Source organism: Silene latifolia, chromosome 5, assembly GCF_048544455.1.
Source record: "Silene latifolia isolate original U9 population chromosome 5, ASM4854445v1, whole genome shotgun sequence".
In the NCBI taxonomy this organism is placed as follows: domain Eukaryota; kingdom Viridiplantae; phylum Streptophyta; class Magnoliopsida; order Caryophyllales; family Caryophyllaceae; genus Silene; species Silene latifolia.
In genome coordinates, this window is record NC_133530.1 from 27,651,270 (window position 1) to 27,671,602 (window position 20,333).

General features: G+C 36.2%; 1 protein-coding gene across 1 annotated transcript; it reads right to left on the reverse strand.

Moving 5' to 3' along the window:
- Window positions 1-1,670: 1,670 nt before the first annotated feature.
- Window positions 1,671-10,384, reverse strand: LOC141657120 (uncharacterized). The gene is made up of 13 exons (XM_074464255.1): window positions 10,239-10,384; window positions 10,042-10,152; window positions 9,576-9,728; window positions 9,354-9,469; window positions 8,163-8,317; window positions 7,102-7,190; window positions 6,191-6,737; window positions 5,119-5,250; window positions 4,181-4,311; window positions 4,004-4,083; window positions 3,316-3,427; window positions 2,134-2,208; window positions 1,671-2,049 (listed from the first exon to the last, which is right to left on the reverse strand). Exons 2-13 carry the CDS (start codon window positions 10,129-10,131, stop codon window positions 1,909-1,911), a joined length of 1,821 nt encoding a protein of 606 aa, XP_074320356.1. The 5' UTR covers window positions 10,132-10,152; window positions 10,239-10,384; the 3' UTR covers window positions 1,671-1,908.
- Window positions 10,385-20,333: the final 9,949 nt, after the last annotated feature.

Sequence of the window (20,333 nt, forward strand, 5' to 3'; positions counted from 1 at the left end):
AAGAGAAACAACTAGTCTTGCTATAGACGGATATATCCGTCTATCCGTCTATAGTTAAAGTCGGGTCAAATAGCTTGAAAGTGGTGATATTTTCTGTCCCTATCACCCCACTTGTTGTTTGTCCTATTAGGTATGTGGTATTGTATTTGGTCCGTCTTTAATTATAGACGGATATGTGTCGTCTATAATGAGATTTTATGAACGAGAAAGAGGTATGAAACTTCATTAAGAGAGAGTTATCCCGTTCCAAGTTCTTAATGGCGCGTTGTACATGATTATTGTTATGACTGATATTTAAGAAAAACTCGAAACGTAGTAGTTTATTTACCACTTTCTTCATTTAGAATAAATCAAATTGAATGTATTTACATTTGTATGACCTGCCAATGTTTACTTCCTTCTAACTATATATACATTTTGGTCATTAATCATTATAATCGTTTTGTTAAGATCTCTAAAGTCATTCTTTCTATACATTAGAAGTGTTTTCTTTTAATGTTCTTGTCCAAAATATCTCTATTCTCTATCACCAACGGAACAATCTTCTTCATAATACTGAAGACAACTTAATAGGTAAATTTCTCCAAATCCGACTCTTTTCATTCACGGAAAAATGAATCATTAAGAAATATTTATAAATCCATTAGGTAGTACAGTTATCTTTATTATTCAAAACCAACTAGCTATACCGATAATTATAAAATCAAAGCATCTTGCTTGTGACGGATAGTGACTCTATCACAATATGCAAGTGGGGCGCTCCATATTCCTCTCACTTGCCCTCCCACTTGCAAATGTGCGAGAGGGTCACTATTCGTCACAAGCTTGTGAGTTGTGAAGAATAATGTCCGTTACAAATGACAAATTGCCTTATAAAATATATAAAAATTAGAGGAAATGAAGGAAATGACATTACATTTGGAGGAGTGCTACCAACCTTCTCTTTCTGACCTTCTCTCCAACCTTCTCTCTTCACCCTCTCACAACCGATTTAATTAATATATATCGGGTGGGGTCACAAGACAAGTAGAAGAAGCAAAATAAACGATATTTTAATCGATTGTGAGAGGAGAAGGTAGATAGTATTCCTCTTATATTTGACATGTGAGAGATATAATTCAATGATTGAAGGACCCAATGATGAACAATTTAGGTGACTCCACCGAGCCAATGAGTTTGTGGCTAGAGTTCATTTGTATCCCTATTGACCCTATATGATGGTCCCTGGATTATGGCGCGTTTATTAAAGTATAGTGATTTGTATACCTGGCCCATACCTAGAGATGAAATGAGATCATGGTGCCCACACCACACCTTCAAAAGTTGCGACAATAGGCCACAAATTCGGAACCTCCTCCCTTCTATAATGTATTAGCCTTCCTAATTGCGTCTCATTTGAAACCCAAAAATAGAGTTGTGACTTGTGAGTTGTGAGCGTGTTTATAAGATTTGTCTCTTTCTCAACTAGAAGTCGTAAAGAGAGTTCTAACGATAACAAATTTCAAAACTGTCATGAGTTCTATCTGATTACGGTTTAGCTAATTAACATTCACGAGTCTTCTCTAAATGCTTTATCCCGGCCATAAATTTGTCTAGCTTTCAACTTCACATCCCTCAGGGATCGTTGACACACGGAAACGGAAAAGCACCATAAATAAAGAAAAAAAAAATTGAGGTGAGAAAAAAGGAAGTTACATATAAATAGGAATTAATTTAAAGTTTGAGAAATCGAATACAAATCTAAGTCCCTATGCCCCTAAGAAAGGGTAACAAAGAACTAGCGGAAAGAGGGAGAGCGAGAGCATTGAAACAAAAACCCTCGCTCCTAAGCTAGTTTCACAAAATACAAGTGTTGTTTCTTAGACAGGTGACAAGTAACAAAAAATTAGAGAGCATTGAGCCCCTATCTTACTGATCGTTGTCTTCGTCACTAGTTTGGGCATCATCATCATCGTCTCCAAAAAGAACTTCATCGACACTATCGTCATCATCTTCGCTTTCAACCATCTCATTTTCAGGATGACTCTTCAGCTCGGTAGCCTTGTCAATCTGTTGCAGTACGCGTAAAACATTAAGTATTACTTCTATTTTATGCATATATAAGAACAATTTAAAGAGGATGGTGTCACAAACCTGTGCTATCACAAGCTGCAAACGACCTGATAACTGCAATAGCGATTGAGTAGGAGACCCTTTGGTCTTAGCAATCTGGAACATGTACGCAAGCAAAATTCAGCCCATGTCAAAAGAAAAACAAACTATGTATACAATTCATTTTAAGCAAAGAACATGAGATTTTTGTTTCATAATTAGACGAGTACAACACTTGGGCACTCACCCATGTATACTTTTAACCTAGTCTAACTAGGAAATGCAATGGGTCGAATCTAGACCTAATCGTGTTTGATCTAGTTCCAGCGTTGACCCATATCTGCAGTGTCTCAATTTCGCAGATTAGGATCCATCAGTACAAATGATCCAACCTGAATTAGTGAAATTTCTCTATTTTTGCAGAACTAGATGTCAAAGATGAGATCAAAACCAGATTATTTTCTTCGCCAATGGGATGCACATAGAGTCTATACTTTTAAGATTCTGGTACAACCCGTCAGTAATTGGGTCCAAGGATGCGGAGAGTCCAGAATCTTGTCATCCCCAAGTCTGAGCAACATATATAGCAGAAGTAACTAACGGCTCAATTATGCGACTTAATTCTATTGCGACAATGAGCACTAGAGTAGATTTGGATACCATCACAATACTCGGAAAATCAGAAGACTAACTACCCCTGATGATGGTTACAGTTTACCATGTCAGTTGTCAAACTAAAAGATGTGACTCAACTCCACAGAATATTACTTTGAGAAGCCAATATGATATACCATCTCCATCTCATTTATATTGTCGTCATTTTCATTTTGATGGGTAGCTTTGACCATTAACTTCTCCAAATATATGTATACTTGTAAACTTACATTGTCAAATGTGCCATGTTAGAATTATCAAAACAAATTTTATCGTATCATCTTCTAATAAAGCTGTGTGTCTAACTATACGATTTAGTGAGCCAAGAACAAATCAACGATCAACATTGACTAACAAAGTCAAAACTCAAAAGAGGACAATATAAAGGAGATGGAGGGAATATCATGCAGAAGCATCCAACAAGGCTAATACATGATTCTCAGTCATATGTTTGTGTATCACAATCTGCCCTTTGCGGCCAAGGGACATGTTATAAGCTCACAACAAAGGCCCAGTATCATCATAACATGGTAAATAAAAGTGCAAAAAGGAAAATGAGTAGAGCCAGACCTTGTACAAATAACTAATTGCAGCATTTCCAGGTTCTTCAGACATAATCTGATGACCATGATGTACTAGTATACAATAAACCCATGGGAGAACATATTTTCCACTGCATGACCTGTAGAAACAAAATAAAATATATGTATGGAACTTCTGTGTTTTTATCAAAAAACATATTTTTTTTTACTAAAAAGAATGAGGGAGCATCTTCCAAGCAACAGAGCCGAAACGTCGATAGTAAACGTATGTAGCTCCTGTTTCACCAACAAAGAGATTTCCCATTCCTTTTTACAAAGATCAGCGGTGATAAAGCAAAAGCTAAGAACAAGTTTGTGGCTTGGTGGGGATTTGTTAAGGATTACATCAAGAGGTCTCGTAATAGGCTTTACAAAAATAGTATTATTGACCCTTTTTGAAGCACTAGTTAAAATCTCCAGATATTGCTGACATTATACAACAACAACATCAGAGCCTTAATCCCAAAATGATTTGGGGTCGGCGGACATGAATCATCCTTTCGAACCGTCCATGGGTGAACGCACACCTCAAAATGCGAATAAAAAAAGGGAAGATGAAAAACAAAAAGGAAGAACGAAAATGTAATGGAAAGTCAAGGATTAAGGTACAATCCTATGTTCAGCTAATCTTTTTTATAAGAGTTGAGAAAACTCAGTCACAAAGCTGAGGAAAGTACCTCGACTGCCACAAGTCTAGCAAAACATTTAGCGTCTTGAAAGCGTCACTCGAGGGCATAGACAAGACAACTGCCTTCATCTGTATAATAAACAAAAATCATATGATCAAGAAAAGTAAAGGTTACCAACAGATGTGTTCAAGAGCATAAAATAGCTGTGTGCAAAAGTGTATCAACCTTTTTTGGTGGGATTATAGTTTCAAGATCAATATCCTTCAAAAGGGTGGATTTTTTCAAGGATTTGGCCGTAGAATTATCCAGATGACCAAGTATCCCCAAAGATCTAAGTTGATCCTCCATGGGAGATGCTGTAGAGTCAGCCAAATACCATTATTAACACCGTTGTATTGTCTATAAGGGCACTCGACAGTATTATTAAAAAGACAGCTACAAAGAGAACACTATTTAGTAAAGGCAGGAGAAAGAGCAACTTAAAGACATATTCATAGATAGTTAGATACTACATGGAGCCAATCCACGAAAAGCCTTAAATGCCAGACATAAAAGAGCACAACGCTTAAATAACCTAATAGCATGTTTAAGCATGTCAAATATGAGATTTTTTTACCACAAGCACCCCAATGACCTGGGAATTTTGCTTCCCGCGTTGAGTGGAGTAAATTTCCCATTTCCAACTTTTTTCTCCAAACAACATTACCATAGTGTCTTAAAAGGCTCCTGCTCGAAGAGGTCGTCTGATGTATGCAGCCTTACCCCTATATTGATCTCAGAGAAGCTGTTTCCAGGGTGACCCGTACTGAAATTTATGCCATGTATAACATTGAAGTGATTGGAGAAGCGCAAAACCTCTCCAACAGAAAAAAAAAAAATATACAGAGGTCTTCACATCAAATATGTCTTAGGACCTTGACACAATCTTTCGAAATTTTAAAACAGCAGAAACATCTACAGACATTTCACTTAATGTGTCTCCACACTATCTACTTCAGCAATCAACTAAAATAACAGAGAAAAGAAAGGGTCTATGGTTGCCATAAATCTGAAGTCAGACATTCATATAAACTTCTATCCCAAGAGTAACTCACAATACGAGGATAAAATACTAGGCAGCCATATCCAGAAAACTCTCCCTAAACCGGAAAAAATGAATTCACCTTGGCCATCACTGATTACTGCTTGACTATAGTGAGGCGCAAGAGGTTGATGTTGCTTTACTTTGTCAAGATCAAGAATCTTTGGTGCTGGTAGCAAAGCTCCTTCTGCGTTGGAACGGTCCAATGCTGTGGCTGTTAACAACAGAAACATAAATAATATCATGTACGATTCCAGAAACCAAAATAAATGCTGTCGAAGTTGGGCCGACAAAATTTTAAAGCAGTTAACCAGGAAAGCTACTTGGAAAAGATCAAAAAAACAACCAGAAATTGCGGTGTAAGTGAAACGACCAATTATACTCTAACCACCATTCAAATCGTCTAGACAATTAATTCACAAGAGTCGCTAGGTCATATTATTATTATTATTATTATTATTATTATTATTATAATATCTCAGTTCCAGGCTGGTCTCGGCATTAGTCATCACGGGCTGATCTCGATCACTCGCGGTGTAAATGCAACAGATACGACCTCAAAATGAGGTCGGGGTAACCTTCAAAACCTTGATAACTCAGTCGCAACGGGTTATCCGAGGCGAAAGATAATACCATGAGTATAATACCTCTAGTAATTGGGTCTTCATTAAAGCGTTTCAAACAAGATGTCAAGTTAGCAACAAGACACTCCACAGACATGCATAACAAGGAGAAAGAACATGGATAAACTTACTGTGTTAAATTATTCTCTTAAGACAGGATAGTAGTACTTAATAAGCGTGTCTACAAGGGGAGAAAATCATTGTATATAGTTTAATGGTCTCAATCGTTTTGCAGTTTCATAAGCCTCGAAATAAAGCGCGCCATTAGATGTATTAAAATTATGACGCATGAGAAGGAACTTGAAGGGCTTTCAGGAACATTTAAAAACGCAAATGGCATTGTTGAACATTGTTGGATTCTAACATATCAACCGATCAAATAATAAGGGCATGAATGCACAATGTCATCTACTTGATGATATGTTATAAGATCATGCAGTATTCTAGTCGGCACCATAGGCAGAATGCTGGTGCATCGAAGCCACAAGCAAACAACTTAGAGCAACTAAAGTTCAATCAAGAGAAATTCACCTCCAGTTTGTAGCTCCAGTTGTTTCTTAGGTTTTCGAGGCTGGCTCACTGGCAGAAGTAGTCCATCCCTAGAGGCGTTTAGCCTCAAATCTTCGCCATGATTGACAACAATTTTCTCAAATGTAGGTTTTATCAGGAAACCTTGGGCAAGAAACACATAAATAGATCCTGGCTCAACTACACTTTGCATTCTTGCCGCAAATATGGCAGCAGAGGCACCTTTCTGGATTTTCATAGGGTTTTCACCCAGTGATAATGAGATTTTCGTCGGTTTTGCCTTCGAAAGCTCCTCGACATCCGCCCCATACCAAAAGTAGCATACACCCACCTCTGAAATGGCTAAAACATAGAAACCCATTCCATCTGCTCCACCATTATCCATGTGCTTGCAATCGAGAAACACAGGAGGGTGTTCCATCGTAAGATTACAACTTGCAGACTTCTTCTTGCTTCCATCTCCTCTCCACACTGAAACATATCTCTCGCCAGCAGCTGAAGAGAGGACGTATTTCCCATCTTCACTCATGGTCATACAACGAACAGCATCCTACAAACATTACAAGCTATGTGAGACTACATTGAAGAGCTCATAAAGTCGTAGAGTACTAGAGTGCAGCAATCTCTAAAATTGCCTCATTTCCCTTCAGGGCCAATTTAACAGAGTTTCCCCATTACTAAATTTGGCAGCTTTTTGGATTTCAAATGCCTCTTTTACACCCTTAACATTTTGAATTAAACTAATGCATGCTCCTTAAAAATAGTTCCAAAAGCAAATCGGACAATTTCAACCCCTATTCTACCCTTTAACAATTGTCTACCCAACTTGCTCTCCTAGATATATGTGCCAACAGCAAAAGGGATGTTTCAAAATATAGTATGAGATGATAGCAAACAGAAGATATGGAACATACAGGATGGCCTGTAAACTTCTGAATCTTTTTGAGATCTGCACTACCAAATATCTTCATTTGAGCAGCTGCAGTGGCAATTATCTTTCCATCTGTTCAAAGACAACATTTAATCTCAATATGAAAAGAACATACAAAATTCACATACTCATATTCAATATCAAAACTCTCAAGCCACTTGTAAAAAAAACTGCACTTAGGACTTTCATAAATAATGATGCATATAAGAGAACAATCAGTTTCTGCTCAAATGAGAGACACACTGACACAGTGCCTTCCTTTGTTGTAGACATGGGAATGGAAAATTGAGGTAACAGGCTAAGATTGATTTTATCTGGGGGTAAATAAGAAAATGGTACTCCCTCCATTCAACTCCACTTTGCACCTTTCTATTTTATACACTATTCACAAGTGAGCATTCAAATCCAATTTTCTCTAAATACATGTGTCATCTTGTTTGATTCGTCTTTAGGAGTGCATTAAAAATATATACTAACTTTTATAACTTTTGCAAATATGTAGCTAAAGATATTTACGACATAAAACACGCGTTGGCAAACGTGAAAAAGCAAAAGTGCAATGTGGAGTTCAATGGAGGGAGTATTTATCTAGGATATGAGTTTATTGGATCCCTGACGACCTAGTTATATGAATCTGAAGAATCAAACTAATGGTAAATCACCGAGGAGTCTTGTGCCTAGCTCGTAGCAACAAAAGGCTAAAAACAAATTCTAAAGAGAAGTGGTTAAATTTAGGTGATTCGTCCGCAGCTTAAAGCCATAAACCTCAAAACATATTATCCAATCTATTACCAAAATGGGAAATAAAACACTTGATAAAGCCAGACTATTCCTATGAAGCATAAAAATCAAGGTTTATTTCCTACAGCTGGAAAAAAAAAAGTAGATAAATCTTAACGCAAACCCTGGGTGGAAGATACAATGGCAAACAATGCTAAACCAGTAAGAAAAAGTTCTAACAAAAAAAAGAACAATACCACAATGGCGAAAATAAAGGTTACAGAGAAGAGAAACATTACAAACTTGCAGTATTAGTCTACATACCTGATGAGACACATATGCTGGACACCGCTTTGGTAGAAGCTTTAAACTTTCTCAACAAATTCCCATTCAAGGAATCAATCTCACAGACCATCCCATCAGCACCAGCAGTATATACACACGAACCTTGAATAGCAGAGGCAATTGCACTAACCCCCCTATATCAATTAATTGCAAATATTTAGACATCGTCACTAACAGTCATATACATCTGACAACAATAGATTCTCATCCGGAGAATCTATCAACAGCTTAACATACCTTAGCATAGGAGGCAATGAATATTGCGTGCATAATACTCATATCCAAATAAATGAAATGAGATACTTAACATGAAATGTACAACTAACTGCATTCATCATCAGAAATAACATAGAGATACTGGATCGTCTTATACCAAAGCACAATACCATATGATTAATATCGATTACATGACAAGGACGACGGGCTGATAGACTATCTGAAAAAGCTGAATTAAAGGATTCGTTCAACTCCTAGAGAATCACAAATCAGTTGGAGCATTTTCTATCATATTACTTGCTTTTTTTTGGTACACATCATATTACTTGCTTAAAATCTATACATCAGACACAAGCTAGAAAAATGCTATTAACATTCATCTCCTACTCTCCCATGACCTTAACTGATACTAAGTTAATTCTGATGGCTTGGAGATCCTCAAAAGCAACGTATATATATTTTGTCCCGGTAGATCAGTACATGCGAAAAATCAGAAGGTTACACTAAACAAAACGAATGCACAGAAAGTAAACTTCTGTCTAGAAATGTATGGTTGTGAAGACAACAAAAAAAAAATAGAGGGAAATATTATGCTAAAAAGACTGCTATCATATAGACTACGTCCCTATCTGATACCAAGTTATTCAAATTGTTAGGAGCTCCTCAAAATCAACTCATATAGGTTTTTGAAGGTCATACTAAATAAGAACAAACGCACAGAAAATAAACTCGTGTCTTGGAATATATCGATGGGAAGAGCAAAAACAAATAGAGGTAAGTAATAGGTCAAAAAGACTGATATCATAAAGACCTCTACAGCTCTACCCACGGCATATGAAATTGTATAACTGGTCAATTCAAGCTCAAACAAAATAAAATTTATTCCCCTATTCAAAGTTCTTATAACGAGGGATTACGATGTTCTCCCAACTACATTAACAAGGAAATACTCACCCCGGATGACAATCACTGATCTTCCACTTCAATTGACCACCTGATACATTGAGTGCCATCACATCCCCACTGCCTGTTCCCAATACTAACAGTGACGTGGCTCGCTTCCTCTTTTTCTGCCATCCGGAAAACAACCCCCCAACTCATTCACATCAGCGTAAAAAAAAAACTTAAACAAACCAGAAATGTAATACTGTAATCCCATAAATCCAAACACAATACCTTCCCATTCGCGTCGCACGAGACCCACTTCATGCAAGTGTAATCGATAGAAAGGTGCCCTCTTTCCTCTGGCTTAGCAAACAAATTTGATCCACTACTCGACGCAATATCAGAAAATTCAGTTTGTAGCTGTCCTTTTACAGTATCCCATATCTGAAATCCCAGAAAGATGATAACTTTTTAACAATTGTCTTAATTTCAAAACATAGGCGTTTGCCCCCGATCCAACCGGGGGTCGACCCATAAACCCAACTAAAAGCCTTAAAAAAATACGACAACAACATCACCCCAATGCGTCAATGGCTCCCGCAAATTTCGGGGTTGATTTATATACAAAAATAAACAAATACCCACCAATTTATTTCAAAAATTAGTTTCAAAAAACACATTAAAATGAACAAACATATGAATTAATCCAATTAACTAAAAGGGTACTTTAATCAACTTAAATGATGAATTAATATACCTTAATACGACCATCCCCAGAAGTAATGGCAAAGAAATCAAGAGAAGGGCTAAAACAAGTCAACAAATCTCTGATATTTGAAGAACCCATTGATTTTTGAGGGAATAACAACTGCATAAACAAATACTGATACTTATTAACAACAATAAAAGAAATTAAAATGTATGAATTAGTTAATAGGGTTGTTAAGAAATTACCTGTTCTTCAAATGATGTTTCTCGATATTTAATTAAGGTTTTGTTTCAAATTTTTGGGTGCTATGTCTTCTAGGGTTTTACGGAGGTTTTGGACTGCGGTTTTTGGAGGGAGACAGACAATGGTAACTGTCTTGACACCCTGGGTCGGGAATCAACTTAATTTACGTTTATTTTTATCTTCCGAAAAAAATAAATTACGTTTATTTCATTTTTCAAAATCGGGGTGTCTACTATCAATTATAAAAGCGTTTGAAACTTTTTGAGTCGGGTCTTAGAGCATTCGTAAATGTGGATGTAATACCCGATCTTTGTGAGATCTGTACTTAGACCTTGGAATGCGTGAGAGGACCTTTAAACCGATAAGAGGACACTCGAAAGGGAAGGATAACCTTACACTAGACCTGAGCCTAGACCAAGTGGTGTTACAGCGGATCTAGTGGGTCCACTCGGTCTAGTAAAAGGTACACTCGACCGAGTAAGTCCACTCAACCAAGTGGAGTGCTACTCGGTCGAGTGCGGCACTCGGTCAAGTGACGATGTTTTTAGAAACACGGGATTAAACCCCCTTTCTTCCCTAACCCTAAAATCATTTCCACATTCCTCCTTTTCTCTCCAAATTGTCCCTTCTCATTAAAGTTTAGTGAATTTTGTAAATAACCCCCAATTATGTTCTAATTTTTACAAATAACCCCCATTTATGTTCGTTTTTACTAATTACCGCCTTAAATACTACTTAATCCCCGAAATTACCACCTAATGTTGATTACGCTCACGACTTTTATAAAACCCGATCTATATACGACATTCCGTCTTAAACTTTTACAATATACCTAAACTACCCTTATTATCCTATTAACTCCCTCTCCCCCAAACTAACAGCATACTTCTTCATTTACCCCAAATCCATCATCGATGAAAATCCCCAAATCCTTCATCGTTCAAAATCCCCAATTGAAATCGACAAACCCTAATTGAATTTCATTTACTTCCTCTCCCAAATCAAATCGACAAAACTGACTCAACTATCAATTGTTCATCCCTCTCTTTATCACAGGTATTTCTTCTGCGTTTTCCCCAATTTAATACCTAATTTCAATTTCAATTGCATTTTAAATCCAGTAATTTCGGTATTTTTGCTTATTGTTTATGTAGGATGTATGATTCTATTGATAATTTCACATTTGATATTAGATACTACCATGGTGGTAAATTTGAGACTAATAAAAATGGGAAAATTGTTTATGCTGAGGGAATATCAAGTTTACAATTTGGATTTGTGTCTAATAGATTCTCCTATAATGATGTAATGAACACTGGGTCAAAGCTTATGGGTGGTCAGCCTTTTGAAACTTATTTTAAGCTAAAAGGTAAGAGCTTGGCAACTGGGATGCAAAGATTGAATAGTGACAGCCAAATGATAAACTTGTTGAAATCGAGGGATAAAGATAATAAACTTGACATTTATTTCATTGGTGCTAGAAAAGGGTCAGTTACAATGATGGACAGTGTAACTGATCCTAGTGTTCAAATGATGGACAACCCTATGTCATTAAGGAGAAGTCCTATGTCTGCAACCAGTCCTAACTCACTTAGGAGGTCACCTAGGCTTGCAACCTCACCTATTTTGGAACCTGTTAGAAGGTTAGAAAAACTACCAACTAGGAGAAAACTGACTGAAATTTATGAGGGGGAAAATGAGGGAAGTAATGGTGATGTGTTGTTGTCTGATAAGCAAAAGGGTAAACAAGTGGTGTCTGAGTTTGAGAATGAAGTTGACGAAGAGTTTGATGAGGACTTTGATGGTGGTAATGGATTTGATGATGGTTATTGGACTGAGGATAGTCAGTTAAGTGAACCTGATATTGGCAATAATGAAGTTGGTGGTGATTTTGTGGAGGATGAAGAGTTGTTCACTGATATAATTGATGAATCACTGATTGATACAGTGAATAAGAACCTTAATCAATCATGTGCAAAAACTAGAGAGACAAGAAACAGGGTTAGAAGTAACATTCTTAATGTTGATGATTTGAATGTTCAGGTAGGAGAGGACACTAATTTAGCTTCTGATGATGACAATAGTGTGGGTGGTTCAGATCAAGAGTCTGACCCTTATGACACATTTAACCCTGATATAGACTTTGGCAAACCCATAGTGCTTAGGGTTGGGTTTAAATTTCCATCAGTGTATGAGTTTAGGAAGGCTATAAGGCAACATGCCATTGAGAATGGGTATGAACCTTACTTTTCTCACAATGAGAGTGCAAGGGTGACTATGTATTGTAAACACAGATGTAAATGCCCTTGGAATGCTAAGAGGTCAAGGTTGCCTAGGTGTACCTGTGGTTATAAAAGAAAATGTTTATTCAGGTTGCATGCCACCAAAATGGAGGATGATGACATGACTTTTCAGATAAAGACTATGAACTTGGAGCACATATGTGTTTATATAACCCAAAACAGAATGGTTACTGCTGAATTTTTGGCGGATAAATACCTGGAAGTTTGGAGGTCTGACCCACATTGGAGATTGAAGGCTACTCAAGATAGGGTAAAATTAGACCTAGGTGTTGATGTTGGGTATCATAAGTGCTGGGTAGCAAGAGCTAGGGCAAAAATGATAATATGGGGTAACTCTGATGAGCAGTATAGTAGGGTATGGGATTATGCTAAAACCATTATTAAATACAACCCAGGTTCAAGCTCATATGTAATGGTTGATAGGGTTGACAGACCACCTCCAGTGTTTCAGAGGATGTATATTTGTCTTGCTGCTTGTAAGGAAGGGTTTAAAAGTGGGTGTAGGCCTCTTATTGGGGTGGATGGTTGTCATTTAAAAGGAATGTACCCTGGGATGTGTTTGGCGGCAGTGGCTATGGATGGGAATAACAACCTTTTTCCTGTTGCATGGGCTGTTGTGGAGGTGGAGAATGCCGACTCTTGGAAGTGGTTTCTTGATTTGTTGGTGAAAGACATAGGCTTTGAGGAGGGTGAAGGTCTTACAATGATGTCTGATAGGCAAAAGGTAACATTCTTTTCGTTCTTATCCTAAAATTTTATTTTTACTTGGCCATTATTTGTCAAATATTTATCAAATATTAATGAATAAGTACTGAATGATGCCAGGGACTTCTTGATGCAATGAATATAATTGTCCCTAAAGCTGAGATTAGATACTGTGTTAGGCACATTTGGGCAAATTTCAAGCTACAATTTGGTGGCCAAGCATTCAAAGATAGTTTTTGGCAAGCAGCATGGGCCACAACAGAGGTAAGGAATAATTACTGAAAAAAATTACCTCTTTATAGCTACTGAAAAAAATTACCTCTTTATAGCTACTGAAAAAAATTACCTCTTTATAGCTACTTCAGTTATTTATGATGGTCAGTATTAGTTACTCTGTCTGATATGAACCTATATTGAGGTGGAGATGTGGAGTTAGTAAAGCACTGAACTCCGTGTTTGTTTCCCATGTATTCTCGTTGAAATGTTAGAACATTTTGGGGGAAGGGACGATCATCTGTTCTTTAAGTGGTGGCTATGTTACATGGTGGTGTACAGGGAATATTTGAAAGTAGCTGCAGTTGTCGTTTCTTGTGCAACTGTCTGAGCGTCTATCCCAGCAGCTTGTCTGCATAGCTACTGAAAAAAATTTCAGTTTGTCTGCATAGCTACTGAATAGCTACTGAAAAAAATTTCAATGTTGTAGGTTGAGTATTTGGCAGCTCTTGAGGGCATCAAATTTCTTAGTCAGCCTGCCTATGAGTATGTCAAGGCCATTCCACCCAAGCATTGGAGCCGACATGCTTTCAGAACCACTTGCAAGAGTAGCATGATTACCAATAACCTATGTGAATCCTTCAATGCCGTGTTGAAGGATGCAAGAGATAAGCCGATTCTGACTCAAATGGAGTGGATGAGAAGATATATAATGAAGAGACACTATGAAAAAAGGGAAGGGGCTAGCAAGTATGCGAAGCCATTTATGCCATATATTGACAAATGCTTTAAGAGGCTTATAGCTGAGAGAAGGTATTGTCAAATCTACCCATCCATAAACACCAATTTTGAGGTTGACTACAAGGGTGGTTCATTCACAGTCAATTTAATAAATCAAGTGTGTAATTGCAAACACTGGGAGTTGAGTGGAATCCCTTGCGTTCATGCAATGGCTTGTATACTTGAACAAAGACACATTCCTGAAGATTATGTTGACCAAGCCTATTCAAAGGACAAATATTTATTAGCCTACACACCTGCAATAGACCCTATGCCTGGGGTAGCACATTGGGAGAAAGCCGACCAAGAGGAGCCTCTCCCACCGCTAATGAGACGCATGCCGGGCAGACCGTCAAAGAAAAAAAGGAGAAAAGAACATGGTGAAGGGTCACAAGTAAAAAGGATCAAGAAGTCCAACAAGTGTAGTAGGTGTGGTACACTAGGACATAACATCAAGGGATGTAAGAATTCTTTGTCTGACCCCATCACAAGAAGCAAAGGTGGTAGACCTTCTAGTAACTCAGAATGGGTGAAGGCTGCAAGGAACAAAAGGGAACAGAGGAAAGCAACTAAGGCTCAACACCGAGAATTTCTAAGTCAAATGAGTGGCAACGGAACTCAACTATGAATGTAATAGGACTTGTTTAATTTGTTAGGTGTTGTGATTTGTAATAGCAGATTCGTGGTGAATTGTACATTTGTCAGTACAATTTGATCATTGCAGCTCTTTTTCACTTAATGAACAACTCTCTTTTTCACTTAATGAACAACTCTCTTCTTCATTTACAATCATATTCTTTGTGAACTTTTTACGCTTTTTGGAGCTGAGTTAAAGCATTTGGTACTTTCAATGCTATGAATGGCAAAATAAAAGTCACCTGAACATTGTTGTCATTCAATGCTATGAATGGCCTGTGTTTACTGCTGTGAGGTTCAATGACAAAAAATGTGCAAATGAAATTCTTGTCATTCATTCAAAGTGGATTACACAACAGTTACATTGCTACCCAAAAGTAACTAACCATGCTTACTAATACACAAAAACACATCCACAGACAAACCTAAAAGTAACTAGCCTAGCTTACTAATACACACAAGAACACATCCACAGACAATTGCAATACATAGGATCATCAAACCCTTTGCTTGTTTCTCATTTCTCTTAACCAAATCTATGTAAGCCTTGTCCATATTCTTCTTGGATGCTAATATCTCCATGATTACGTCCTTCTCCCATTGCTTTTCTGCTTCATCAATCCACTTGAAATGTCCGCAACCGCGCATATCGGAATTTGCCTTGTAAAATTTGCATCCCTCAAACCTTCTCCCGTAATTTCTTTGTGTATAAGATGTACAAATAGCAGCTGGGACTCCACACTTGCATTTTCCAACACTATAATTTTCTACCTTAATTCTTGACGCCATTTACAATCACCTGAAATGATAACTACAGAAATCAACTCGAGTTATGAATATTAAAGCCATTTCACAACTGAACATGGCCTGTGTTTACATTATGGAAGACAAATATGCTAACTTAAATTAATTCGTGTCAAATTCTAGCTACATTCTAGACCGTCAAATTCGTGATTTTTTTTATGCTGTTAATTTTTTATAGAGCTAATCATACGTTTATTCTAAGTGGTATTGAAGGCCATATCTGCAACCTGAATATATGGTATCAAATATCTGCTTAACACGCGACCTTCAATACCGAAATTACTGGATTTAAAATGCAATTAAAATTGAAATTAGGTATTAAATTGGGGAAAACGCAGAAGAAATACCTGTGATAAAGAGATGGATGAACAATTGATAGTTGAGTCAGGTTTGTCGATTTGATTTGGGAGAGGAAGTAAATGAAATTCAATTAGGGTTTGTCGATTTCAATTGGGGATTTTGAACGATGAAGGATTTGGGGATTTTCATCGATGATGGATTTGGGGTAAATGAAGAAGTATGCTGTTAGTTTGGGGGAGAGGGAGTTAATAGGATAATAAGGGTAGTTTAGGTATATTGTAAAAGTTTAAGACGGAATGTCGTATATAGATCGGGTTTTATAAAAGTCGTGAGCGTAATCAATATTAGGTGGTAATTTAGGGGATTAAGTAGTATTTAAGGCGGTAATTAGTAAAAACGAACATAAATGGGGGTTATTTGTAAAACTTAGAACATAATTGGGGGTTATTTACAAAATTCACTAAAGTTTAAACCCTCACAAACACCTTCATCTTGGGAATTGGGATTCAAGCTAGGGTTGGAAGATCTACCACCTTCCTCTTCATCTTCTTCACCTAGTAAGTAAATATCTACCATTTTCTAGTCTATTAAACCCTAACTTTTGGGGAATTCATTATGGGTAATTAATTAGTGATTAGTATGTGTATTTGGGGTAATTAAGGGGTAATAATAAGGATCTTTGTAGTGTATATTAGTATAGGATTTATTGTGATAATTATTATGTGATTTGTATAGGATGAGACGGTTTTGGTCCGGATTCGAGTAGCTTAAGGAGATTGCTAAAAGGTAGGTTAATCCTACTCGGTTTCAATAATGTGATGTTGTTTATGTGATGTTGTAGTTAGTCTTGCATAATTAGGGTATTTGCATTATAACATGTTTAGTGGTAATCACATAATTAAGAGGATGATTATGATGATATGTTGGTTGTGGTTAATGTATTGGTTATTATCATATATGTTGGAGGATTTGTTGTTATTGTTGTTGTTGTTTTGGAGACATAAGACGTTTGGGAGACTGTCTTACGCTTAAGTCGCCTCTTAGAGCTTCCAACTCCAAGAGGGATGTGCACATTAATAGATTGAGTTGCGGAGGGACTCGTGTGGTTGAGACACAACGTCTGGCAGGGGATCCGGTTGGCTTCGGACCGTACGTCCGGGGCGTGTCCGGCACTTTTTGTGGTTGTTGGTATGTCTGGGCATGTCCCAGTACCCTTATGGTTGTCGGTATGTCTGGGCGTGTCCCGGTACCGTGGTAGTGGTAGTGGTTTGAGAGCATCTCATTCACATTAGTAGTCATGTTGCATGTTCACAATTGAGTCGTGTCATCTTTTATTTGTTTATTGAAACTGAGTTTTTATTGTGTCTGTGTATTTGTCACCTGTCTCTTTTGGGGTGGCCTGTGTTGATCCATGTGATATCCTTTGGTCATATGGGGAGCAGGTTAGGTACAAATTGTTGGATAGTACGCGGGAGACGGGACGAGCTTGATGAGTTACGAGACGAGTGTAGCTAGTTAAATGAGCATAGTAGCATTGAGTTGTATTTTATTCATTAGTTAATGGTTTGTAATCACTAAACTTGTTATTTATAATAAATGTTTCTTTATTGTAATTCCGATTCACCACCTCGGAAAACCGAGAAGGTAATATCTCCCAATTACCTTGGCCGGATAAGAAGAGGATGTTACAATAGGAAACTTATTTTCCCAAATGCCTTCTCTCACATTAAATTGGGAACCTCACCATTACACATACCTTCCCATAATATGAGGTTTCACTATTTTTCTGGAAGGTCCTCAAGAAAAAAGTAAGGATAATTTGTATACTTTTGGAGAGGTTCCCAAAATTTTAGGTGTAAATTAATATTATTGGAGAGCCCATTGTTGCATAAATGTAGATATAAATTGGGGAGGATAAATGAAAAAGTTATGGGAAAATGAGATGGACGGATAAGAGAAAGATAGATAAAATATGAGGCACATCACCTTTACGGATGCTCTTACATGACAAAACTCAAACCCATATGCACATGTTGGACCCAAATTCAAACCCAACCCTAATTATATTGTGTATGAAAGTTTCCAACAAATTCATAATCCAATCTTTTCAATTTGTTTTGTTATACTTCATTTTTTTAACGTAATTTAACTATATTAAAATTATATAAATATAAAATGCACTAGGATGTCTTAACGAAATTATAAGTATACGTTATGTCAACATTTATCATGTCAGAGAAATAAATTATTATGTAACGTATTATTTGGATGATAATAAGCAAACTTAAAGTAAAATGACATTTTTGGGGGGTTAAGGAGTTAAACGAGTTAAGCGGGTAAAAAGTCGATACAGACATGGTGGGTTGGGTTGTAGAACAACCAAATGAGTCGGGTTAGGTTAAGACAAAATGGCATGTTTATGTATACCCAATTCGGGATGAGGGGGTGATGCCCATTTAAAGTTGATACAGACATGAACATGATCCGACTTGTTTGTCAAATCTACATGAATTACCGATAGTATCCATCATTTAAACGCAAATGCCTTACTCTTGTATTTGGTCACATCTATAAATATTATAAAAAGACAATCTATCTATAAATATTATAAAAAGACAATCAAAAGTATCAAAACTCATTATTCCCCTTTTTAATAGAGATTTAGCATGTCACATCATCACCATCTTTTTTTTAAAGACAAAAAAAAGTAAAAAGAATTTGGAACATTAAACATAAATGCGTGAGCATAATAAAACATTAATCTTTGTCTTTTCATTTTAAAAGTAAATTAATTAACAACAATAAAATATAAAAGTAACTGATGAAATTTTAATTTTGAGGTTTTTTTTTTAAAGAATTGAGCTATAAAATATTTTGTTGGTTTTTAAATTTAGGGTATGTAGAATTTTGAGGTTTTATTTTTTATTAAAGAATTGAGTTTTAAATTATTTCATTGGTTTTTATAAATATTATAAAAAGACAATCAAAAGCATCAAAACTTAGCATTTTCCTTTTTAATAGAGATTTAGCATGCCATATCATCACCATCTTTTTTTTTAAAAGAAAAAAAAAAGAATTTGGAACATTAAACATAAATGTGTGAGCATAAGAAACATTAAGCTTTGTCTTTTCATTTTAAGAGTAAATTAATTAACAACAATAAAATATAAAAGTAACAGATGAAATTTTAATTTTGAGTTTTTTTTTACATAATTGAGCTTTAAAATATTTTGGTGGTTTATAAGTTTAGGGTATGTAGAATTTTGAGGTTTTATTTTTTATTAAAGAATTGAGTGTTAAAATATTTTATTGGTTTTTAAGTTTAAGGTATGTAAATTAAAAATATAATACAAAAGTACAATTATGTTTAGCTAATGTGAATATTGATCCTTGTATTCTTAAGTTTATATAACGATGATGTTAAAGTTGTGACACTAGAATTGTCAATACAATTACGTACTTTCGTAATATACTTTGTAAAAAAAAAACGGACTACCGAAGTATTGACTATACAACTAATAGAGTTAATTTTGTACCACTATTTTAATTTTCAAATAAATAGTTCCATGTCACATCTATCTATACAATATTATAAAAAGGCAATACTAACTCTCACTAAGCCACTTGCCATAAAAAAAAGTCATTTTTGATTGTCATGTGTCACATGATTATAACTAAATAAATTTTTTTAAAAAAATATAGAAGTCGCAAACACACACACATACATAAAAAAAAAATGATGCAAACCTTTTATCTACATCTCATAACTTTGGTTATCAAATGACCCTATTTATCTATAAATATTATTAAAAGCCTCCTCTAAAATGGCTAATAAACGCCAAGCGGACAAATCCACGTAGGATTGAAAAAAGCCAGCTGGACTTCCGTTTCCCACGTGTTTTCCACATCAACTGCCACCTTATATTTCCTACTACTTAAGGAAAGTCATTAAAATTAAAAAACCAACCGCCTAAACCAAACAATATTCCTTTGTTCCTTCATCTTCCTCCTCAGTTAAACTGCTAAATCCAATTGAATGCTCGTATTGAGTGCATACTAATTATAATGGTTTGGTTGTCAAATTCATCAGAATCACAGTTATTATATTTCATAAAACAATACAAAAAACGACCCTTAATCTTCAACCTCTTCGTATACCTCTGCCCGAAACCGAAATCACCATTAGTCGCTATCAAGTCACAACAATATCCCCCAATCTTTCATCTGTTTCTATATTGAAATTGATTGATAGTTATTTCGCTTCAATTTGTTGCAGTGCCACAAAATCCGGACAGAAACAGTGTGACAACAATTGAAGCCAATAATTTCGAATTTCATTGGATATCGACTACCTGC